The 25,577-nt window shown below is 54.1% G+C and overlaps 1 protein-coding gene across 5 annotated transcripts in view; it reads right to left on the bottom strand.

The window, feature by feature from the left end:
* Positions 1-25,577, bottom strand: part of Sulf2 (sulfatase 2) — a 94,375-nt gene that overhangs the window by 28,732 nt on the left and 40,066 nt on the right. For all 5 annotated transcript variants that reach the window (XM_019207765.2, XM_019207766.1, XM_019207768.1 and 2 more), the window contains one exon: positions 3,760-3,911. In XM_019207765.2, coding sequence (XP_019063310.1) covers positions 3,760-3,911 — 152 coding nt within the window. The remainder of the gene's footprint in view (positions 1-3,759; positions 3,912-25,577) is intronic.

The following is a 25,577-nucleotide window of genomic DNA, read 5'->3' as shown; positions in this document are numbered from 1 at the left end:
GTCTCGTTATGTGTCCAGGCTGGTCTTGAATTCACTAATGTAGCCCAGGCTGGTCTCAAACTCACTGTGATCCTTCTGCCTCAGCCTCCCAAATGCTGGGATCACAGGCATGCACCACCATGCCCAGCAGGAGTAGCCTCTTTTTAAAAACAGAGTAACATTCCACAGTTTGTATTTACCGCGTTAAAATTACTCTTGACTTTTTTACTTTAGTTTTTAACAAACTAGTTGAAAACATAAAAACCATTCTTGGGCTGGGGTGTGTGGCTGGGAGGTATTAATGCCGGTCTCTGGAGCGAGTCAGGTCTCCTGGGACTGGGCTGGTGCCTTCAAGAGTAGGTTTTAATGAAGCAAGTTTGGCTTTCTGGGCTTGCACGCTTGCCTCTGTAACCTCGTGCACCTGACCCTTCCACACTTGCCAGTTTCTCCTCCCTGCTGTGAGGCCACCAGGGCCCCACCGTATCAGCCAGTGTCATGCTACCTGGACCATCCAGACAGAATCGCGAGCCATGCAAATCTATTTTCCTTATCAAGTACCCAGACTCAGGTGTTCTGTGGTGGCCACACAGACAGACCGAGGCAGCAAGCACAGGCCCTGAGCCTGGACCCCCAGCCTCCAGCCCACTGCTGTGCCCCCGTCTGCCATGCTGCTCTCAGGATCCGAACCCTAGACCTGAGCCAGTTCTGGTCCCAAAGTCCCCTTGTTGTCCCCGTCACCCTGCTTCTGTTTGCAGGCCCCTGGAAACTGGGAGCCCAGGAATCACGGCACCCCACCTCAGGGACTCTTCTCATCTGCAGGGCATGATGTGTGGCAGGAAGCAGGCAAAAAAGCAGATGTTCTATCCCCACAGGTCCCAGAGAACCCTGGGTAAGTTGATTCCCAGGCTGCTCTGAGCCGAGCGCAGTGTGAGGAGGAACTGCGAGGAGGGAGCGGTTTGCAGGGTATTTAGAGACTTTGCCTGCACAGAGGCTGGGAGAAGGCAGACAGTGTGTTCAGCCCTGGGAGACTGTAATTTCTGTTCCCAAGGAGTCCAGCCGGGTTGCTCAATTCCCTCACCAGCACTTTGCAATTAATTGCTGAGGAAGTAATGGAAGCTGATTATGTGCAGAATGAGGCCCAGGGGGCGGGAGGTGGGTGCTGCACAGGAGACACGGTCTCTGTCCCTGGGGTCTGGACTGACTGAGGCACACACAGGAAGATATCAGCCCCAACTGCTGTCAAAAGCAAGAGGGCCCCAGAATGTGCTGTGCCTCCAGAAAGGGAAGGGGAGGGGCTCTTTGGCTGCTGAGCAAGTGGCAACTCCGTTTTATTTGGGCCTCTATTCTCAGCCTGTGTTCCTGGGGAGGGCTCAGGAGCACACATGCTGATTGGCTCAGGGACAGACACGTGATGCTTCAGAGCCAATGAGAAGCAACGTGACTTGCTGGGGACCCTGGGAAAGACTCCCACACTTGCAGCCCAGCAGGAAATGAGAGGACATAAGGGTGGCCATACTGCTACCAGGAGGGGAGGGAAAGTGTGTCTGTAAATGAGGTGAGAGACCAAGAACACTGAGCAGAGAGGAGAGAAGTGACTTCTGAAGAGTTTGTTTGATCCCATGGGTCCAACCATGCCTGATGCCATTCTTGCTGGACTAATAGGTTTTCTCTCCAATCAAACCATTTTGAGTTCAACTCCTGTTTACAAACAGGAATTGAAAGAAGCCAGTCTGAGTCAAGAAAGAATAACCCCGTAACGAGGGCAGTGAGCCGTGGATAACGACGGGGCAGGAGAGCACCAGCGAAGCCTGTGAGAAGGCACAGTAACTGGCAGGGCTGGTGCGGTTGACATGGTTCACTCGCGGCTGACAACGGAGACAGCTGGTGTGTGTGTGCGTGCACACACGCGTGTGTACACTGTGCTGAGGGGCTCTGGTGTTAAGACATGTGAGCATCACTTCACAGTTTAGAGCACACCTTTCGGGGCCAGATCTCGAGCCCCGGAAGGACAGTGAGTAAGTCTGTTTTTGTTATCCCTGGGCGGCAGGCACTTGTGGGTGGGGCTGAGTGAGTTATACGCCTGATCAGTCCACTCACCATGTACGCTGCTGTGAAGATTGGAAATATTCACATAAAACCCTCAGCACAGTGCCCAGCACCTAGGAGGGGCTCAACGAACCGGAGTGCACACTGAGGTAGGGTAGCGTTCATGCCCAGAGCCAAGTGCGGCTCTCGAGCGAGCGATGTACCCACGTGCCACTGTGACGCACAGCGTGTCAGCGCTGGGGCTGCCGACCTTGGGTGCTGACCTGGGCTGCACAGTCCCTGAAGGAGGTGGCAGAAGGACACAGGCACTGCAGAGACTGCAGGCCTGGCTCGGCGTGCCTGACTCATTCAGCAGCTTAGAAAGGTCTGAATGAGGCGCCAGTATTTGTAAATCTGGAAGCTGGGGGTGGGCGGGGGGCAGGATGGATCTCATCGTAGGACGAAGACTGTACCAGCTGTGCGGATACCAGCGCAGACTCTGAGGATGCGGGGGCCGGAGTGGACCGTTTCCACATATAACGCACACATTCTGGAAACAGGAAATGTGAATGCCAGTCGCGCCCCGCCCCTCTTCCACATCATCATCTAAGCCAGGGTTCAGCAGACTTCACCCCGGGCCAAATCAAGCCCACTGCTTGTTTCTGTAAACAGCGTCACTGGCACACAGCTGCTGGAGCTGGACATGCGATGTCCCCCGAAGGCCCTTGTGTTGAAGGCTCAGTCCCCAGCTTGTGGCACTGTCGGGAGGTGCTGAGATCTTTGAGGTGGGACCCAGAGGAAGGAAGTCAGGTCACTGGGGACTTGTCCTTGAGGGGGTACTGGGACCCTGGACCCCTCTGTTTTGCTTTGAGGCGAAGAGGCCTCCCGCCATGATGTCCTCTGAAGCCCAAACAACCACGGCCTGAAACCTCGGAAAACATGAGCCAAACCCGCTTTTACTCTGTGAAGCTGGAGATCTCAGGAGCTGTCAGGGACAGAGCTGACTCAGGCAGCAGCCATCCTGTGGCGTCCATACTGTCCCGGCTGCTTCCACAGGCCAGGGTTAGGCAGAGACTGCCTGACTTGTAAAGCCCACAACATTTATCGGATCTGTTCCTGCCCTGGGCTAAGCTACTCTCTGTCGTGTATTTGTCACATGCAGAGAGCTTCCACCCCCGCTCCAGGTATTAACACACCTGGCCCTCAGACCCCATGGTGATGACACCATAAGGCAGCAGCTCCAGTGCCCCTCAGCCGGGTGACTCTGATGAAGGCAACACCACAGAGGAGAGGTCTGAGCAACGGGACCTCGGGATGTTTGGCCCGGAAGTGCAAACTGGCTGAGCCACTGAATGAACAGTGCGTCCCCATGAGTTATGTCGGGGAGGTCAGATGTGCACCACAAGCTGTGTACAAGGAGGAACTCCGGATGGAGTCAATCTGGGAACAACCAAAACGTCCTTGGTTGTCGGAGGGATGGAGAGATAGATAAACCCCGCGTCGGACCGTGACAGAGAGGGACGGGACACACTGGAGGTCTGTGCTGCTGTGTGGGCGAATCTCACACCCGTCCCGCTGAGCAGGACTACACGGCACTCGAGAACACAGCCGATCTCAAGAGCCGCCAAGCAGCGGGAACCCTGTGCCGACTGCTCTACAATGCCAGCCGCCGGGAGAACGGTTCAGACAGCCGCCGAGAGACGGAGCCTGGGCAGAGACGGGGCGGGTGTCAGGCCGGGGACGCGCACAACTTACCTTGGAGTAGTCAAAGCCGTGCTTCTCCTTCACCCCGTTCCGACACAGCGTGTAGTTGTAAAAGCGGGAGTTTTTAAGGAGTCCGACCCACTCCTTCCAGCCGGGCGGCACGTAGGAGCCGTTGTACTCGTTGAGGTACTTCCCGAAGAAAGCTGGAGGGCGAGGGGCAGAAGGCCACGTGAGAAGGCACACAGCACGGTTTCTCTTGGCGTAAACGCCCTGTGCCCAGGCCAGGGAGCAGCACAGCTTCCGCCACGGCTGCTGTGGTACCGGCAGAGCCCAGAGACCCTTCACACTGTTTGTTTTGGTGCTAGTGGCAAGTGAGTCCAGGGCCTCTGCCTTGAGCTACACCCCACCCTTTTTGAGACAGGGTCTCACTAAGGTAGCAAACTGGGTTCGAACTTGTGATCCTCCTGCCTCAGCCTCCCACAGTGCTGGTACTACAGGTGTGCAGCACCATGCTCGGCTTGAGTGAAAACCCTGGGTTTTGTGATGTCTCGAACAGCTGCGATGACGATTTCTATGGGTGGCAAGTTACGGACTCTGCAGATACACTCGTTTATGGCCCATGTTCATACTGAAAGCAAAAACTTAAGTTTCCGCTGTGGATTTATGAAAAATAAGAGTATAACTGTTCTCTGTTCAAGTGTATGGACATTTTGAATTGTACCTACTACGGTGACCAGATGGCTAACCTAAAACTGACAACAGTTAGTGTTGTGTGGTGGCAGGGAGCAGCCGGACCTCTCGCATGCTGCTGGGGGATGTGCCAAACGGCGCAGCACAGTGGGCTGCTCTTTGGCAGGGTCTGCTAAACGAACACGGAGCCTCTGACCCAGCTGTCTGAAAAGCATCATCTGTGTGTTCACCAAAGTTCACACATGGAACAGGCTCACCGCAGCCCATTCATAACAACGCAGAACCAGAGCCAAAATGTACATGCACGGGAGGGTGGGAAAATGAAAGTCCTGCACTAATAAATGGAAAACTATAAAGACACGAGAAAGACCTAGTGCTACACCGGGAGCACAGGTGCATTGAGATATACACCAGAGACACGGCACACGTGGCGCGAGCCCATTTACAAGACATTAAAAAATAGGCAAGAGGGGGCCGGGGGTTTAGCTCAGTGGTGCCACCACCTGCCTTGCAAGCGCAAGGTCCCAAGTTCGATCCCTGGTACAAACACACGAACAAACACCAGGCAAGAAGAACCTACGGGTTGGACATGAAGACAGTGCTTATCCCTGGATTCTAGAGGAGGGCAATTCAGGGGGTAGGGGGCTTCTTGGGGGATGGCCCCGTTCTCTTTCTTGCTGGGATACCAGTGGTTCTGTTGGTGAAATCTCACTGGCCTGGACATCTTGGGGTGGAGCACTTTTCCACACCCATACTCTACACCACCAATTAAAAAAATGTTTTTGGGGGGTGTTGGATCAGACTCAGGACCTTGAGCTTTCAAGGCAGGTGTGGCACCAAGCTAAATACCAATCCCATCACCAATTAAATTTACTTAAAAAAAAGTCCCCTACTTTCAGGTAGTAAAATCTCTTTGGGAAAGCCAGGCGTGGTGGCACATGCCTGTAATCCCAGCATCTGAGGCTGAAGGATTACCATGAGTTTGAGGCCAGCCTGGGCTACACAGCAAGATCCTGTCTCAAAAAGCAAACAAAACAAAACAAAACAAAACAAAATCTCTTTGTGGAATGAGGAAATAGACAGGAAACAGATCTTAGTGATATCCCTTCCCCTCCCTCCCAGAATGGGGATCAAACTCAGGGCACTCTACCCCACCTTTTGTATTCAGAGGCAGTGTCTCCCTAAGTTGCTAGGTAGCCTAGGTTGGGCTCAACCTCCTCCTGCCTTAGCTTCCCAGAGTGCTGGAATTACAGGTGTGTGGCATTACACCCAGTTTAATAATCCTTTTCTATTTCATTTTTACTGTAACCTACAAAGCCATTTTTAAGAAATGGGAACATTTGTGGGGTTTCTGGCAGAGGCAGAGGCCCTATCCCAGCCCGTTCTCTCCAGATGGGGACACTGGGTCCCCGAGACACTCCAAACAAAATCGTAGAGAGCACAAGACAATGAGTACTGGGGTGGCTGCAGGGAGGCCCGGAAGTCTTCTGAGCTCTGCACTGTACTCCGAGACCAGGGAGCGCTCTGTGGGTCTCAATGCAGAACCCAAGACAGAGACAGACAGGCGGGGAGGCCCACTGACGGAGGGGAGACCCTGGAGCACACACAGAGAGCCGGACGGAGGCTGCCACTGCCCAGGAGGGAGGACAGCTCCGGAGACCACAAAGTGCGCCTGCGTGCCCCCTGGGTGTAGGGAGGCGCTGAGGAAACACCTCTGGGGAGGATCCGGGCGAGGGGAAGGCAAAAATAGGAAGGGAGGATTCCCGACAGCCTCCGGGAGAAGGAGCCTCCCCCGCGTGGGAGGGCAGAGCGAAAATAACCCAGAGAACCTGGCACCATCCTGGGAGGAGGCGGCGGGGATGGCAGCACTGTCTGAGTCCTGAGTCGCTTCCAGTATTTAAAGAGTGAGATGTAATTAGGTGGCAGGTGCCTCATTAAACAGGCCCGAGTGTCCCTGGCTGGGTGTCAGGAGGAAGTGACTGGGATCCGGCAGGAGGCGGCGGCCAGCCTGCCTCTGCACCCAGCCCCCGTCCCTGGAGACAGCGGGCCATGTCTGGAGGCCGGGAGGCTGCTGACCCTTCACTGCCAGGACGACCAGAACAAGGCATTAATGGTGCTGAGGCTGAAAACCCTGATCTTATTTAAAAACACCATCCATCACTCAGCCCTCTGGCGCCACTCAGTGTAGAGCTACATCTCCAGGGCCAAAGAGGCCCCTAGAGATGGAGTCTGGCTGAGGCACTGAGATCTAATAAGCCCCATGACCTGCTTTCCACCCTGCCGCCACCTCCCCTGCGCAGCTCTCCACCCTGCCCTGCTCCGCCCTGGGACAGTGACACACAGGGGCAGCGGGCAGCCCCGGACGCCTCTGCAGCAACTGCTCACCACCCCTCCTCAGCTGGGAGAGCAGAAGACACAAACGGGGTGGCTGTGTTCCAGAACACCTTCACATGAGAAGGCATGGGGCTGAGTTCATTGTGGCGAGGCCTGCTGACCCTGGGCAGGGTCAATGGTCTGGCTTAGAGGGGCACAAGAGCTGCAGAACTCCACTGTCCCTCGTGTCTCCTTTCCGGAAGCAGCTGCCCACAGGAAATGCTGGCCCAGGAGGCTTGCGAGGGGCATGGGTGGCTCCCCCAGACCTAACCCTGGGATCTGGACAGGATACTCAGGGCCTCAGGGGAAGCCGGTCTCCTGCCTTGCCTTCTTCGGATTCACCACCATGGGCAATGGTGTCCTCAGTTTTATTTTTCTGTTGGTCCAGTGAGGAAGAGGGTGAACTTTTTTTTTTTTTTTTGGTACCGGGGATGGAACTCCGGTCCTTGCGCTTACAAGGCAGGCAGCGGAACCACTGAGCTAAATCCCCGGCTCTGAGGGTGAACTTTTAATACCCCTCCCTCAGAAAGCCCCAGCACTTTCTGTTCCTGGCAAACAACTTGGGTGAGAAGAAGTTTTCTTTTGAAACATCTGAAGTCAAAAGAGCTAAGCAAGAAAGTAACTAGCAGAATCAGTGGATCCAGGAGTTGCCAAAATCACAATGGCAGCTGACGAAATGGGTGAGTTTGGGGTGACCTGACCGACGAGGGCACGTTCGGTTTCACATGGCCCTCTGATGGCCACTGCCCTGCTCTGTGCTTAGTGACGATTTTAGCAAGGGCAGGTGGCGCACACCCCACACAGCCCGAGTGTGCAGAGGGCTCTACCATGGAGCCTGGGTTCACGTGCACCCTCTGTGAGGGTCACAGGGTGACCGATCGACCTGGCACACGTTTCTCGAGTCAGTGACACAGCTACTGACTGCAGTATTAAACACCTGTCGTCTGCAAAGGCTGTCACAGGGTGCGGAACGAAGGGGACAAGCTTGTCGCTAGCAAGGGTGCAGAGCATAAAGGAGAACATTTGGGCGGAGTGGCACCTGGAGGGGAAGCACCAGGCCAGTGCTCGGGAGAGGCTTAAGGAGCGATGAGAAGGAAGCCACAGGACAAGACCAGAAGGGAAACTGCTCTGGGCATGGAGAACTGCGACAGGCAAAGGTCCTGAGGCAGGAACAAGTGTGGGGTATTTGTGGAACCTGAGGACAGAGAGGGAGGCAGGAGGTGACCTCACTGGGAAGAGGGCCCAGATCACACCGGGTCCTGGAGGCCACAATGAGGAGATACTACAGCAAACAGGACAGGAGCATTCCCGGGTCGGTGGCAGGCTTTGTATTTTATGTGCGTTTTCCTGGAAAAATGCCCACAGCCTGTGACAACTTCTGAAAGGGACCCAGGACCACAGATCATTTCAGCAGCCTAGGATTTCACACCCTCCCCCTGCAGAAAAACAAACCGGAGGAAAGGTCTGGGGTTCTTGCCCAGGTCCCTGCTTGTGACCCCACTGGTTTGCGCCTGATGCTCTGGGCCCAGGTCTTCTGGTGGCTCTGCGGGTGGGAATGCCAACGAACTCCCTGCTCCGCTGGAGGCCACCCGGCCGATGGCTGTCCAGCACCACGGAGTCAGCGTCCCTAGCTCTCTCCTAGTCCCCACTTTTCACCATCACTCTCTCCTCTGCAACACCCAACCCTTACAAAATCCAGAAAGAGTTTATTGTTCAGGCTCCACAAGGCCCCAGAAAACAGGGCTTCAGTCAGAGGCTTTTAGTGCCAAATTAGATTTTGCTCTCATTTGATTAGATTTCCCCAAGGCAGCTTTTAAAATGGTTATTCCGGCACCAGTAGAGGTGGGAGAAGCAAATTAGCATGGGCCCGGGGCTGGGGGCCACAGCCAAGAGAATGAGCAGGAATTAAAGCCGAGATTAAAAGCGCAGCCTGAGTCACAGCTGGAGCCGGAACTTGGGTGCACTGAGCTGGGCTGGCCAGGATGCTGCGAGGAGAGGAGAAAGTGGGTCTTTGTGCTGGGGCAGGACAGCTCAGCAGCAGGTGCGGGTTATGAAGGCCAGGCCAGGAGAGGCTGAGGACCAACTCCTGGGTGCCACTGGCCTGAAGAAGCAGGGCTGGATCCTGCAAAGGTCAGGCATGGGCCATCCCCGTGGATCAGGCCCAGACAGAAAGGTTTACACTACAGTAGAGACTTCTGTCTGGCTCGCTGGCCCTGATCTGACCATGGTCAGTAGGTACAACTACCTTGTTCCTGAAGTACGGAGAAGCTGACCTTGATACCGGACTCCAGGCACAGCCACATAACCCTTTACTGACTCCTCAGAGTACCACCTTCGTCTTATCTTACCACCGTACCCGGCTCGGGCACAGGAATATGACTCAAGCTGCAGAGTGTCAGCCTGAGGATTGTAAGGGAGCCACTGGCGAAGAGAAGCTGTTATTTCTTGCAGCTTGAGGCTAGTGGGAGAGAAGCTGGAAGGTGCTAGCAGCCATCCTGTCACCAAGAGGGAGAGGTGGCTTGAGCATGAGGCAACACAGAAACAGCAGAGCGGGGAGGTGGAAGGTGGAGCCGGAGACGGGGAGACACAGGTGCTGGTTTGAGTTCCTAGACCTCCACATGAACCAGAAGCCACCTCTAATGGTAGCATTTTGTTATATTAGTGGTTTTCAATCAAGGGGAACTTTGGGCAGGAGATAGTTCCAGTCATCACAAGTGGGCAAGGAGGTGCCCCGGCACCTAGTGAGCAGCAGGGGCTGGGATGCGGGTAAACACCTACTGTGGACAGGTGAGCCCACAACAGAGACTCGCCCAGCCCCAGGTGTCAGCAGCACTGAAGACGAGTTACGTAAACTGATGAACCGCGCCCTCCACCCCCTTGCTCAGTTCAGCCTGAATTCTTCACCCCGATTAAAAGGTGCAAGATGCTCAGTGCACAGCCGGGGCCCACCTGTTTCTACAGTGAATTTCACTGGGACCCAGCTGCGCCCTCATTTACGTGTCACCAGTGGCTGCGCTCACGGCAGTGGCAGGCCGAGACACTACAGCACAGACCTGGTGGCTCAAATCTGAAATGTATGGTGCAGAAAAATGGCCAAAGCTTAGTGCAGAGTGAAATTCCCCGAGTGAGGCGAGGCATCCCCATGGATCTTTTACAGTACCGGGGACTGAACCCAGGGCCTTGCATGTGCTAGGCAAGTGCTATACTATGGAACACCCCCAGCTCTTTCCGTTTGTTTATTTATTTATTTTGGGTACCAGGAACCAAACTCAGGACCTTGTGCTTACCTGGCAGGTGTGGGGCCGTTGAGCTACATCCCCAGCCCCTTCCCAGCCCTTTTAAGTATTGCTTGTTTGAGACATTGTTTTACTAAATTGCTTAGGCTGGCCTAGAATTTGAGATCCTCCTGCCTCAGCCTCTGGTAGCAGGGTTACAGATCCCATGGATTTAAATGAGGATGGTGGCAAGCTGGAAGAGGCAAGGCCAGTTATGCAGAAGCAGATGCTGACCTGGGTGGGCCTGTGGATGGAGCTCATCATGTAAAGGGAAAAATGACAAGCATGAGGATGAGGGTGGTAACGAGACAATGACATCAGGAGCACCGAAGAGCAGGACGCTCTCGCTCCGCAGGGCTCTGATGGCACAACCTCTAGTGTCCGGCATTCGGTACGGGACACAGTCCCTCCGACACACAATCGGTCACTGTGTTAACTGGAAGAATCACACCAAGGCCAAGGTGGCTGCTGGCTCCTCAGTGAGTGAACGCGTGCTGGAGACGTCCGGTCCCTTCCTGCACAGCCGGGCAGTGACAGGTCCTCGCCTGTGCTATTCGGCTCATCACACACAGCAGGGCGGGCTGGGCTGCCGTGCTGTCTCGGGACACAGCCACCGGACACGTCACGGAAGTGGCCGCTGAGGAGAGAGCTGGCCACAGAGATGCCGACCCAGCCGAGAGCCGGAGTCACAGGAGAGACGGGAGTGGGCCTGCGATGTCCCTGTGCCGGTGCACTGCAGCCAGGAGGCTGGGGAAGGGAACTCAAGTGACATGGGGAGAAGTGGTCGTGACGAACAGGAAGATGGTGTCCTACAGCACGGGCGCTGACAAAAACACAACAGCCCCCAGCTCCTTCCCGGGAGGGAGCTCTGGATTTCTCACAGCGCTGACAGCCATGTGTCCCTCTCTCACCCTAAGATGGGGGTGACAGTGACCACAAAGACAGCTGTCCCTTGGTATCCAAGGTGACAGGTCCCAGGATGTTCAACTTTCTTACCTAAAATGGCACGGTGTTTGCATAGAACCCAGGCACCTCCTGCACACTTTGCCCCGTAAGTAAGTGTTGTGCTGTAATGTTCAGGGAGTCATGAGAAGAAAAATACCTGGTACACGTTCAGTACACTTTTTGAGAATTCTGATCCTCACCTGAATCCTTGGGTACGGAACCTGCACATATGAACGGCCCACTGTCTACCTGTAACTGCACATCAGAATCCATGCTCCCCGCTCCCGCCTGGAGCCCACGAACCCCAAGTCCGCCCGCAGCCCCGCCCAGCAGGGCGCACGATGGCTGCTTCCCTCTCCACTCGCAGAGCTCAGTGCTGCTGGGAGCCGCCGAGTCTGATGGGAGCCTCAGGCCTTCTGTTATTTCTCCCAGCTCTCCCAGCTCCGAATCTGACTCAATCGCATTTGTGGTCTGTGAAAGCTCTGTCTCGCAGGGACCAGGGACAGAGATTAGCAGGCGGGCGCTGAGCCCGGTGCGGGAGCTCAGTGAGGGGAGAGGGAGAGGGGAACAGAGCGGAATGGTTGGGATGCTTGGTCAGGTCCGGGGAGCAGATCAGCCAGCTCAGGGACGCTGTGCACCTCCCTTCCTGGGTAACAGGCGGCGAGAGTGGCTGTGTGTTCTCTCTGTAGCCCGTGCTTGCGACCTAGCCGTGGACTCTATGCGAGTCACGTCCTCGACTTCTGTGTTTCAACAGTCAGTGACGATGGCCTGTGGCCAGTGCATGAACTGACGCAGCATCACCCACATCAGACGTTAAACATAATCAATAAACAACTGCAAGGCTGACATATTCCAGAGCTGACTCAGGGCTGTGTCATGCTACAAGTATTTGACATCTCACTAAATAGTTATCTGATGTGGTGATTTTCCTCCATATTTATAAACCACACACACACACACACACACACACACTCTTTTTTCCTTTCTCTTTCAGGTAACCCTGGAAGACCTACAGCTCCTGTCCCTGGTGCCTCCCTCACACACAGTCCCAACTGTCACTGCAGTCCCCACCCCGTCTGCTCCCCCAGGGGCAGTGAGCTTGGCCATAGGATTCTGCCCTCTTGAGACCTGACACCCAGGCCACACCTGGACCTCCAGACCCTGTTTCTGTCCCTGAGCCCCAGGGCTGAGATCAAACAAGCGAGCTGTGGCCCTGGGTAGGAGATCAGGCAGACAGAGCCCACCTTGCCCTGCACCCTCATTTCCTTTCCTGGGCACCCCCTTGCTCCGTGGCCTCCGCCTGACTCTGCCCTCCCATCATGAACACTTCTCCCACAGCCAGGACCCACTGGAAGCCAAGACCCAGTGTGCCATTTCCCTCTGGGCACTGGAGCTTGGCTTGGGTTCAAGACCGCCCCAGGTCCGCTGCTCCTGAGCCCAGCTCTAGGCTGCCCCTGGGCACCCTAGTTCTTATGTGTCACCTGTTCTTTCCTCTGCCCTGGGCTCCCTCTGTCCTCTCACTGGGACATCTGAGGTCAGATGTCAGCTCTGATGTGAAGCTGTCCTCGAGTGCCCCTTCCTCCCGAAGTCAGCGTACAACACGGCACCCTTGGCAATTACCTATGGCTGTTTTCTTGTCTATCTGCTACCTTCACCTGAGGTGTCAGGGGCACAGGTTCAGGCCTTGTCTGGGTGCTGCAGTCCCAGCCCAGAGCCTGTCAGGAGTGGGCACGGGGGAGCAGAGCTGGAGGATGGCGGGGCCAGTGGACCTGGGGGAGCAGCTGAGTCCTCCCCTCCCCACAGGGCAGGTGCAGGGAAACAGTGCGACTTCTGACATCTTCCACCTGCAGGGGTGCAAGAGGCCTCACATCAGGTAGGGGAGAGTGGGGCTGTGCAGACGGAGCGGGCTGCGTGTGGAATGTGAGGGTGTGAGCCGGGCCACCGCACAAAGCCTCAAGACCGGTTTGGCGGTCATAACCAGGGGCTTGGGTGCCAGGTGCGGTAGCCCACACCTGTAATCCCAGCTACTTGGGAGGCTGAGACAGGAGGATTGCGAGTTTGAGGCCAACACTGATAACTCGAAAAGACCCTGTCTCAAAATGAAAAGGGCCAGGGAGGTAAAGTGTTACTGGGTATGATCCCCACTGCTGCAAAGAAAACCCCCAACCCAAAAAAGAAAACAAAATAACAGGTTGGGGGAGGGAGCTGCTGCAAAAAGTCTCCCAGTACACAGATGCCCCAAAAAGCACAGGGACCCGACCCCAAGCATGGGCGCGAGGCAGCGCTGAAGGGCTGTGGGGGCTGTGACAGGCTTGGTCTGCAGCCAGAGGACAGTGCTCCAGACCTGCCTCCCAGGGGTACAACGCTCCTGTCAACCTCAGTGACCTCATCCGTGAAACCCGACCAGGCCGGCTGGGTCAGAATGCAGGGCAAGGACCTTCGGACTCTCCTGGGACAGCCGTGTGTCCTGCTCAGGGAGGGGCTGAGAACCCGGGGCTCTGGACAGCTCAATGCACTTGTTAAAATCCAGATGTGACTCAGTCTTGGACAAGCAAGAGGCCCCGGGGCTCGGTTTAGGCTGCGTTAGACAGCAGCCGAGTGTGACAAGCCATCTATTAGCAGTGAGGCTAGAGCTGAAATGGTGACGACAGACTGTTGGCCAAGGACGACGAAGTGGACACTCCGGAAAGTCTATCCTGCCTGGAACAAACCCCGCTGTTCCACACGCAAGGGTCTGGGGGAAACAGAAGGGGCAGCCCAGGCCTCCAGCTGTGCCGTCCTCTTCACACAATTTGGGCTTTATGTGTCACCTGGGCCGCCGCAGGTTACCATTTGCCGCCCAGCCCGTCCACTTGGCGTCACACAGGTGTTTCACAGGGGCCCCCGCTGTGTCCCTAGCCCACTCCCACCCGGCAGCCTGCAGTCAGGAAGTCTAGCGCCGGCCACGCCGGCCAGTCTCCAGCTCCTCCGCTCACGTTCAGGCCAATGCCGCATCAGACCAGCTCTGCCTCTGCATGGGTCCAGGCCTGACCTCTCCCCACCTCTACCTGCTCTCACCAGCCTGGTCCCGGCCACCAGGTCCCCTGCCTGGCCCTCCTAGCTCCTTTCCAATGACCAGAGAATCCTGTGACATGGGAAACCCAATCAAGCTGCCTGCGGCTCCAGACCCTTCAATGGCTGCCCATCACACTCCAGACAAAACCAGAGTCCTTTCAGGCCCTCAAGGCTCCATGCAAGTGCCCTCTGTACCCTGCCTGAGCTTCGCACCCCTCGTCCCCCTGAGCCCATTGTGCCCTGCCCTAGTGGCCTCCTGATGTCCTCCCAGCTCATTTCTGTGCTTGGGCCTAGGCCCTTTTCTGCCCCTCCTGGAAGGGATCATCTTCCTCAGATCCTTGCATGATGACTTCCGCACCTCTGCCAGGTGCTTGGCTGATGCTGTTTCTGGTTGCATCCTATTCCCCGATTTTGTTGCTAAACAAACTTGTCTTCAGGTTTTTATCATCTGCTTGGGGTTCAGCCCTCCAGGGCAGGCAGGATGGGGGGCTCTCTGTGCCCTGCTCCTCCTGTGAGCCCTTATCTGGAACTCAGCCTGGGGGCAGAAAGCCCTCAATACCCACTCGTGGGATGAGGGGCCAGGGGCTGAAGCAGGATGCCCAGGCTGGGGGAGGCCTGTGGACTCCGTCCCGGCGTGCAGTGGGGTGCGTTTCCGCTGCTGTCTCTACTTGATTCTGTGGGGTCTGGCAGGCTACCCCCAGGAAGTGGGATGGTACAGGGTTGCTCCTTAGATGTCCAGGCGATCATGAGGTGGGCAGCTGCAGACAGGTGAGCAGATTCAGGGGAAAGGTGAGGGTGGAGGCAGGCTTTGGGAACTGAGGGCATTTCGAGGGCATCGGTGTCGTGGAGGTGAATCAGAGCACCTAAGGATGATGGAGACAATTCAGGCAGTCCCTGAACTCAGGTAGGAAAAGTACACTGCTTATTTCCACGAACCTCTAACCGGCATCCCTTTCAGTAGTGGGCGATGGCAACCAGGCATTAATAGCACAACCTGTGATTCTGCCAGGGAAAATTGCGAATATTTTTCTATCACTTTCTAGTCACCACAGACATCCTGAAATGTCACTTAGCACAGCACTACTTCCCCATTAGGGAAGTTAGCACTTACCTGGGACATAACCACTGCAGGGCGTCATCCTGTGTGGAAAGCCTCACACACGGTACTGCCTGTAAAATATTTTGGTGACTGCATTTTGATACGATTGGCTTCTTCTGTAATTCTGTATGTGCTCGTCCATGAGCTGGAGTGGGGGGCTTCTGGGAAAGCCCCTGTAGGAGGTGGGCGCACCCCCATGTCTTCTACAGTGGACCCTTGACTTATGAACTCAGTTCGTTCTGGAGGGCTGGTTGTAACTCAAGTTGGTCAGTGAACGCTTAGGCTCCTCTCCACAGCCTTCAAAGTCTCCCTCCTGTACACAGGCAGAGCTCCGCGTCCTTAGAGAGACACTGGCCCAGGGTTTCTCAGTTAACCCCACATGGCAAAGGATGGTGTCGTGTTCCTTCCAGAACTCTTAAGGGTTAAATCTGTATCTGAGACCATCTGGAAGCACACGTGGCCGGCATTCAGGTCACAACTCAAGACTAGTTTCTCAGTACCCCACATGGCAAAGGATGGTGTCGTGTTCCTTCCAGAACTCTTAAGGGTTAAATCTGTATCTGAGACCATCTGGAAGCACACGTGGCCGGCATTCAGGTCACAACTCAAGACTTTGGTCATAAGTTAAAACTAAAATTCCAGTCATCCAAGTTGTTCGTATGTCAGGCTGGTTGTATCTCGAGGGTCCACTGTACTTCTTGCTGCGTGGGTGTGAACAGGTGGGAGCCACATGGGACAGTGGCTCTACCCACATGCTAACAAATCCTGGGGACAGCTGTGACAAGCAAGAGGCCCCGGCTGGTGTCATGTAGGGGTCGAGAAATTTCTGCAGTGGGCTAGACTGTAAATATGTTCAGCCTTCACTGAGGGTGACAGTGGCCACAGACAATACTGAAACGAATGGGTGTGGTTGTGCTCCCATGAAACTGTTTCTAACAAAGGCCAACTCCTGAGGGCTGCAGCGTACCAATCCCTACCGCTAGGATTACTGTCAGTACTTGCAGGGCCATCATCATCATATCTTTTTGTTTGCTTTTAAAGGGACGCTTTGAATCTGGGTTTTTGGTACAATTTTCAGGTTTCAAGAAGCACCTTACGGTGAAATCGAACATATCTGAGGTTGAAGGGTAGACCCAGGCTGTCAGCTTCGGATGAGCTGGCCCAGGATGTTTTGCTCTCACCCTGCCACCGAGAGAAGGGCCCTGAACTGGGTGACAGTCACCCTCTGGGTTTCCTGGGGGCTCCTGGAGGTCTGGGCAGCAGAGATCAATCCCGTTGAGCTGAGGGAGCTGAGGTTTCTGAGGAACAGTGGAGAGTGAGAAAGCAGCCCTTCTGCAAACTCAAGAGCACTATAAATATTAGATGCGAGATGCCACAGGCCTGAAATCTTTGTTTTTTTTTGGCAGACAAATTGGCTGAGGAGGCAGAGCTGGGAGAAATGCATTAAATCGGCCGAGAGCCCCACAGCTCAGCCTGGTGTACATTGGAGAGTCTGCAGCCAGATCCTTTTACTTTGGGCTGCTCCCAAGGTTAGGACGTGAGCTGCTTTTGAAAAGACACCAGATGTGAACTGAAGTGTACAGTGATAAATCAATACTACAAAAGTTCTGGATGCCAGGGATGGGGTCTTGCCGAATTGAGGACTGTGAGAAAGCAGCTGGAGCAGAGGGGACCGGCTCCTGCCTGCAGGAGGCAGAGGTGGGGGATTCTTGGGAGGAACATCCTCCTACCTGGCCCCTGGGAGGTGAATCTAGGTTTCAATAGCAGACATCAGCTTCATTTTGCTACCCAGCACCCCATTCTCCAGTCTGTCTCTCTCAATATTGTGAAATGAATTTTTGCCTTTGCTTTGAGCTATAGCCTCAGCCCCCCCTTTTTTTTTCATTTTTAAATTTTGAGACAGGGCCTTGCTAAATTATTAAGGTGACTAGGCTGAGCTCTAACTTGGAATCTTCCTGCCTCAGCCTCTTTGTCTTTCTGCAACGGGGCTGGGCTCTTCTCTTTCTGTGACTGTGCCTTCTGTAGTTAAAAAGAAGGAACTGATTTTTCCTTTCTCAGCCTTACCTGTCTGGCATGGTTGTTTCCTGGCTAGAAGCACCATCTGGGACTAGCCAATCAGGTAATCCTAGTCTCCCTTGCTGCAGTGATTGGCTGAAGGAGAGACATATGACAATGACTGTGCCAATGAGAGCCTCCCCTCAGACTTTTGCTGCAGCCATGGGAAAGAGGCCTCCCTCTCAGCTGGGTTATTAAGCTGATGAGATGGCACGGTGGGGGGGCACCTTCACCCCAAGCAGGGAGCCTTCGTACCAATAGTGCCAACCCCAAACGAAGGAAATCCAAGAAGCTGAAAGCCAGGGTTCTTGAGACAGCATCTGAGAGGAAGTCAGCAAAGTGTGCCTGAACTGATTTCAATTATGTTTTTCAGTGCAAGACAAGAGAGACAGAAAAAATCCAAAGTCCAGTTTGTCCCTACTTTCTGCCCACCTCAGGGCTCAGGCATTAAGAGTCATCCATTCAGACCTTTGAGTTTTTATGCCCAGAAGAAAGAAAACAAAGAAGAACTAACCACACAAACACCTAAGATAATTTCAAGAGGGTGATCATTCCCGAGGAGTCAAAGCAGGGTGTTGTAGCTGAGAGTGAGGGCAGGTGGAGGGGCAGTGGTGATGGGCGCAGCGAGGTCAAGGAAGAGGGGATGGACCAGGGAAGCCCTCGAGGGAAGGTAGATGGTGACGAGGAACAGTGCGCACGCTGAGGTAGACGGCAGCAAAAGCAAAGGTCCTGGGACAGGAAGGGTCTTACAGTGTTTGAGGAACAGTGTACAGGCCAGGCAGCCTGAATGCTACTGGCAAGATAGAGAGCAGTAGGAGCTGCAGACAGAGAGGTGAGAGGCAAGGAGCTGTGGGTTTATCTGAAAAGCAGCGGGCAGCCACTGGAGGGTTTAAAGCAGGGAGTGACACAGTCAGGAGCCATTTTTCAAAGCACCATCTGGGTACTCAGTGGGGAGGAAGAACAGTTAGTTGCTGGGGAGAAGCAGAGACAGGCAGATAACCAGGGCAAGGGCTGAGGCCGTCCCTTGTCACGCCCCTTTCTGAGCTCCTGCCACCCACTTGCCTGGCCCGGGTAGGATGGTCCCTGTGAACGAGGCTGGGTGCAGAGGACCTGAGGCCCCAGGGCCTAGCTGCAGCAAGGCCAGGTGAGCATCAGTGAAAGTGGCGTGGAGGGCAGCTGCCTGTGTTGCTAACAGAGGCTGGCCTCAGCCAGCACACCCTGAGAGGGTCGGGCGGCTCCAGGTGAGGAAGACAGAGACACTTCCTGTGAACTCAAAGAGCTAGGTAGGGAGGGCTCCCTCAGCCCCAGTGATAGTTCTGTCACCTGCAGAGTTGCCCTCGGGATAAGATGTATCTTAAAATCTTCCTTTTAAGTGTAGCTCTGTCCAGAAGGTTGGGATGGAGGAGGGAGACGAAAGCCTCACGAGACCCGTGGAGCAAGGCCGGAGGAGCCTGCCAACGGGTGGATATTTAACTATCACCTTGGAGGACTCTGCCACCAACCTGATCCTTCAAAAAGCTGTTCTCAATGCCATTAGGCCGATGTCCCACTTCTGCGACATTTTGTAAGCCTCCTCTGTTTTCCCGAAGGGAAATTTATAGGTAACAAAAGCTATCTAGGCAGATCATTAAAAAAAAAAAAGTCAATATAACTCTAACTGCAATATATGAGAAAAAGAAAAGGAAAGCAATTTACATTAAAGGAGACTTCAATATGAAATTTTTCGAGCACATCCATCAAGGAGACACGATGGAGCAGGCGGCCGACTGCACCTAGACACAGCTTCCCCGCCAGGGCGGTGGTTAGAAATGTGGCTGGTGGGCCTGTGATATTCGCAATTCAAATCCTTCGGGTGTCACTGCCATCAGGGACGGGATTTTCAAAAATCAGGAATAACTCTTGGAAAAGTTTTGCATTCAGTTATAATATTCCTTACGTCCCCTTGTCATATACATTCCCGAGAAACTCAGGGCGTATTAAAACTATGCTAAGAAGTATTTATACACAAAACAGGCTTGGGTTCAGGGCTCAGGTTTCAATACATGTAACTCACTCACGCGAATGAACTGGTATGAAACCCAGAAGCCATGTGGGAGACAAGGCATCTCAGGGCCCGAGTGGGCTCTCAGGGCACAGGAGGCCATGAGTCCTGGTCCCTGTCCCCAGGAAGCCAGCTGCACCCTGAGCCTGTGTCCCCACCAGCAATGCTTTCAGAGATTTTTAACCCATAGTGGGCACTATGCTCCCTTGAGAGCCACCAGTCAGGACAAAGCTTGCAACCCAGTGACCTGAGGAGGGCCTGGCTGGTTTTTTAGTCATTCATTTATTTCTAAAAAGCAGAGTTAATTGTAACCTAAAACCTACGGACCTAGCTTATCTCTGCTCCGTGTCACCTGCCCGGATCCCATTCCCATCTGAGCTCAGCATCCCCAGGCTGGAAAGGCTGACAGCGAGTGGCCCCTCCACTCCAGCAAGGACAGGCACTAGGGGTGCTGTCTCCCCACCTTTGCAGAAACCCCCGGCACCTTCTCCCCGGGACCCCAGTGTGACACAGGAGAGACTCTGAAGCTGGGGAGGGGGACAGATGGAGGTGCTAGGGCCACAGGGGGCAGATCTACCTCCCGGGTCTGACCAAGGTTTGTGACGCCTTCGGCACTAGTAGCTATCATTTCCCCACACTGCCACTTATACTCCACGGTTCACGTGGCTGCATCCTTTCCAAAAATGGTTTTGCCTGAATTAGGCTCTGTCCTCATGTTCTGCCACAGACCTCACTGCATCACCCACCGAGGAGCCCACGCATTGGCTGAACGTTTGAAACATGGCTTGTGTGCCCTAGAAACTGAAATTTTAATGTGATTTAATTAATTTAAATGGCTCCCCTGGGCCGGGGATGTAGCTCAGCGGTTCGGTGGCCTGCCTTGCAAGCTCAAGGACCCGAGTTCAATCCCCGGTACCAAAAAAAAAAAACCCCCAAAAAACCAACAAACTAAATGGCTCCCCATGGTTCCTGGCAAATGTGCTGGGCTGTGTGGCTCTAGCCTAACTCCTTCTAGAATGTTCTGGGAGTCCCAGTGGGCGTCTTCTAAGGATTCGCAGGTCCCTCACTACAGCTGGCCTGTCCCTCACTTTAGTTTTCACCACTGAGGCAGTCTCCTGGACTCCCAAAGGGAGACAAGGGCTGGGAAGGGGAGAATCTTTGTGTAGCCGACTGGTGGGGCAGCCGTGCTGCTTGCACTGAGGACACAGCCCGGATGGCTGGGTGGCCGAGTTCCGGTTGGCCTGCAGGGATACAGTCCTTGTTCGACACCAAGGCTCCACAGCCTCACTGAGGTGAGACCCCATGAAAGAACCCTGCTGTGCCGGAATGAGCCATGTCCAGTCACATCCATCCAAGACACAGCAGGAGCCCAAGAAGTGGCCTTAGCTGAATGGGGGTCTCTGCCGTCAGTCAGAGATCACACTTCCTTATGAGGGGAAACACGGTCCCGGACACAGAGAGACGGCCACGTGAAGGCAGGTAGAGAACAGACACGTGGCAGGCCATGGGCACCTACTCCAGCCGAACCTGGAAGAGGCAAGGGACAGGTTTTCCCCTGACGCCCTCAGAGACAGTGTGGCCCTAAGGACCTCTGATTTCTGGCTTCTAGAACTGGGACAGAATAAGTGTGATTGCTATAAGCCACCCAGCTTATGGTACTTTTTCACTGCAGCCTCAGGAAATCAAAACACAAGGGCCTGGATGGAGAGGGGTTGGCTGGAGAGAGAGAGAGGTCTCGCACCATCATGCAGGGAGCTGAGGCACCTACCTGGGTCTTCTCGCCAGTGGCCACAGCTGCTTCCGGCTGGGGAGCTTTCCCTTTGGGTGTGGACACTGGGTAAGGCCCACATGCGTGTCACAACACTGCCGCACAGAGCACTCTGAGGCTCAGAGTGGGTTCTGGGCCCCAAGGTCATGAGTGCATTAGGAAGAGCCTGATTCCTTGAGTCCTGCACGAATATTTCCCTTGCTTGGAAACGTGGGTCTTGGAGTAAAAGAGTAACCCCTAGCATTTTAGGAAATTCAGCTCCAAGTCTCCTGAGGATGCCTGGGCCAGCCGGGGCCCTTCTAGTGGCTGTGTGACCCAGAAGACTGCGGGAGGGGCGCATACTCTGGGGCAGAAGGGCTGCCACACACCCACGGGCCGGCCGGGATGGGAGCGGACGCGGGGCAGCTGGACTGCGGAAGAAGGGGCTGTGTGTGCAAGTGTGTGTATGTGGGTACACACGTGTGAGCACTCGAGGGGAGAGGAAGCGTGCAGGGTGCAAGAGCAGGGGAAAGAGCAAGCAAAGAGAAGGCTGCCTTTGTGAAGGGAGGGACAGCTGCACTGGGGCCCAGAGGGGAATACTCAGTCCTCTCTTCTCTGTGCGCACAGAAGGGCCAAGAAGAGAGCAGAGGAAGAAAGGCCCAGATGGTGGGAGGGCTGGCGAGGAGAAGGGGTAGAGGAGACAGCAGGGGCTGCGGGCCGGAGGACAGTGAGCGCTCCTCCCCTCTCCCCACAAAGACTCACTGAGCCCCGCTATGGGGCAGGCACTGTCCTCGGCTCAGGGACACTGGAGGGGACAGAAGTCCATCCGTCCCTGGAGCTGGCAGTTTAGAAGGGAGCCAGTCACGAGTACGTGGGTGGAAGGCACAGCTGCTGGTGGAAAGGGCCAAGGATGCCAGAGGGAGCAAGCATGAGGGTGGGGAGCGGTAACTCAGCGTGGGAGGCGGACAATAAACATGCAAGTGTGTGTTGGGCAGCATCAAGGGCTCTGCAGGACAAGAAGGCGAATGAGGAGGTAGAGAGGCCACTGGGGTGGTCAAGGAAGGCTCCCCTGAGGTGACACTGGCTGGCACACGGACCCGAGGACAGGGCATGAGCAGGCTTTGCACATGACACAGGCAGGATCCAGAGGAGGGAGAGTAAGCGTGACGGCCCCCAGGTGGGGGTGCCGCACGGCACAGGCGGTATGCGGTGACAAGCAGGAGCCTCTGTGGCTGGAGTGGACTGGAGGGAGGACAACATTCACATTCTGGGGACAGACACTCTCTTGCTCTTGCTGAACACGAACGAGGAGGCATGGGACAAGAAGTGCCGGCATTGCCTTGGGAACTTGTGCTACCCCTGGACATTTATCTTCCCGAGGGTGTTCATAGCTGAGGCCTCCAGTTTTGTGGCGAAACTATCATACTCTTAAACCAAGGGGTGTGTGACTCTGCCTAAAGCTTGCCTGTACCTTTAATGCTTAGGGATCAAAAACTGCTATAGCTTGTCAAAACCAGTTACAGCCAGGGTTTCTGTCACATGGTCCACGGGCCACCAGCATGACACATCCTCAGGGGCAGTAGGCACAGCTGGAAAGTGCCCTGACTCCTGTGCCATCAGAATCTGAATGTCCCTTCCTCAGAGCCTCAGGTACAGAGCCTGGGCCACCCTGTGTGTGTGACTGGGTGTGTGACTTCCAGTCCCCACCTCCTCACCCACGCCCGGTGAGGTGGGATGGGGTGGAGTGGGTCAGAGGCGACACCCACTGTCGGTTCCATCTGCACCTCACCGACCACTGAGGGGGCAGCAGGAGCTGCCACACTCGGCTCCACGTGTGCAACTCTGTGTGGTCACCAGAACCCTGGCCCAAGGCTGTCTGCTTGGTGCAGTGATACCTGTGGGAATCACCATCATCGTGCCAGTCACCGCTGGGACACATTTAATCTTTGCACAACCCTATGAGCTAAGAGACCTTATCTGTGATGGGGGTGACCAAGATGGAGACGTGAAGCCAGCTAAGCCCTCACAGCCAGAAAGTGGCACAGCCCAGGCTCGAGCTCAGTTAAGGCCCTGGCAAGAGCAGGGAGCAGTCGGTCTCCTTCTGAGCCCTGCACAACTCCGACTGTGGGTCCACGCAGCGCAGTCAGGGCAGCAGTGGGCTCACCAGCTGCTGAAATGTGCCAAGGGTGGCTAAGTGAGTTTTATAAAACCCGAGGATGTCATTTATCCCCCCAAGGGTCCTCAAAGTTACAGGAAGCCAGACCCAGAAATATCCATTAACAAATTGCTGTTTATCCTGCTTACACTCGGTGCCTCTCCCTTCATCCTTTGTCAATCTCTATTGCAAACATGGGTTTCGCAAAGCAAGATGACTGCAAAAATGAAACTGCTAATCTCCTCAAAAGTTGCAGGGTTTTGTGAAATTAATTAAAGAGATGCTGGAGGACACCTCAAAACACATGCAAATCCTCTGGCAAATAATAATCCGGTGTCAGAGATAAGTGAAGAGAGGCTATTGAAAGGGATGCAGAAGGTAACAAGTGCCTCACGGGGGAGGTTCGGATGTCAAGAAGCACAGATGGGCCAGGAAAGAAGAATGATCAATTCATCAAATACTTTGGCAAGGATGCCACAGGTTTATAGCGACGATGGCAGTGAAAGCAAGGGTAACCCACCATTACCAGTGCGCTGTCACCTGAATGTATTGGACAGATTACACCCCTCCCAGCTGACACACCGTCAACTCACCTCCCTCCACAATCAACCCTTAGCTGCAATTAGAACCCAACCCAAGTTAAGTATTGTGGGACCTAATGTAAAGCGATTTTCAAAATGTTGTAGTTTCACTTTTCAAGACAAAATGGCTAACTGATACATTTTGAAAGGCGTTATTTGTTGAATCAATGGTCAGTGTAAGCGACACCTTTCTGGTACCAGTCTCCCTCAGTTCAGGCAACCACCTGTATACAGAGTGGGAAAAAGTACAGGTGGCTGACATCAATTACTGTGGCTGGGACTTTAATTTTCCCTCAGTGTCCATTTTCTTCTGCTCTCAAAGTAAAATCATGTCAGCTGGGAAAATGACCACCAGGGTAATGGCCACATTTCCCAGGATTCTTTGCAGCCACATGTGGCCGTGTGACTTGTTTCTCACCAATGGGAAGTACAGAGAAATAGAGTCTGAGTCTTGGACCAATTCATGAGGCTGGGCCCCCAAGGTAGCATGGAATTTTAATTGAGAGGAACAAAGAGCAGATATCTTGAGTCTCACACAGCCAAATTTAAATCCTGTGTGATCAACTTCAATAGAGGCCCACAATGGTTACAGGCATACTTCTGGTGTATGTGAAAAAGCAGACTGTTCGTCATCACTGAAAGCTCTAAAAGGTTTGCTATTGCTGATATAGGGTCTAACACAGCTTAAGACTGCAAGAACAAATGACTTTCTGTCCTTGGGGGATTGAAAATTCATTATAAAACCTAATATGGGTTGTACCAAATCAATCTAAGAGATTCTAAATTCATAATAGTTTTTCATGTCATTTCCTCAGTCAACACTGATCAGTATAGACACTGTCATGCAATTAAAATATTTTCACTTTAAATAGAGACTTAACATGAAACTCAAATTGGAGCTTCCTAGCTGCCAGGGTAAAGAGGGAAAGCATAAAAGGTTTATAATTCTTGTTACTTAATAACCACGAGCAAGCACATCAGTTCATCAGGGCACATGGATGTTTCTAGGCTCCTGAGTTCTAAAAATTCTAGAATGCCCCTTGAACAGAGAGATGTTCTAAGTACAATGAATAAAATTCTCAATGACAATTTGATAGAAAGCATAAATGTTCGGTATGGATGGCTATTTACGTCCGATACTGTTCTGGCTTCACTGAGGGGAAAATTATTAAGCACAGCTGGGCAAAAGCAGTTCGCCCAGAAGCTTTTTGGTGATTTGTGTCAATTCAAGGATAAAGTCTGGGAAACCAATTTTATTCTTGAGGTCCTTCCTTTATTTCTGTCTCACCTGTGTGACTGTGAAACACTAGGACCCCAGGCAGCGCCCCCCAAATGTCACAAAATGTGCACATTCCCATGCCCCCTCCACACCCTGGCATCCTGGTCTCTGTGCTCATCTCGCCTTGGGCTCCTCCTTCACAGCCCTGGCCAAACTGCTCCAAGGGTGTGGCCGCCCTGGCCACCAGTCCTGGAGGGGCTGGGACGGGCTCACATTTTAGGGCCCTTCCAGGAGGTAAAGGAGGTGCGTGAGAGCCTCTCCTGCCCCAGGCATATTTTCTTTGTCCCACAGCATGAATTTTAAAAAACTTGAGCTTTGCCAACATTTAAAAAAACTCGGGATATTTCAGCTAGGATTTTAAATGTAAACACAACATGAAGGTCAACAACTCCGGCACACAGAGGTCATTCAGGACCTGAGTAGCACATGCCTTCGTCAGGAAGGGCTCGCGCCTCCGCTGTGTCCCCGCCTGACCTGCGTCCACCGGCGAGGCCCAGGCCCTCCCAGCCACCTGTCGACACACCTTGTTGTGCATGGCGGTCGGACCGCAGGCACCTGCGCAGGGCGCCAGGCCC

This window comes from Fukomys damarensis, unplaced genomic scaffold (assembly GCF_012274545.1).
Source record: "Fukomys damarensis isolate Sample0158 unplaced genomic scaffold, DMR_v1.0_HiC HiC_scaffold_22, whole genome shotgun sequence".
NCBI lineage: Eukaryota > Metazoa > Chordata > Mammalia > Rodentia > Bathyergidae > Fukomys > Fukomys damarensis.
This window is presented reverse-complemented; position numbering and strand designations above follow the sequence as displayed.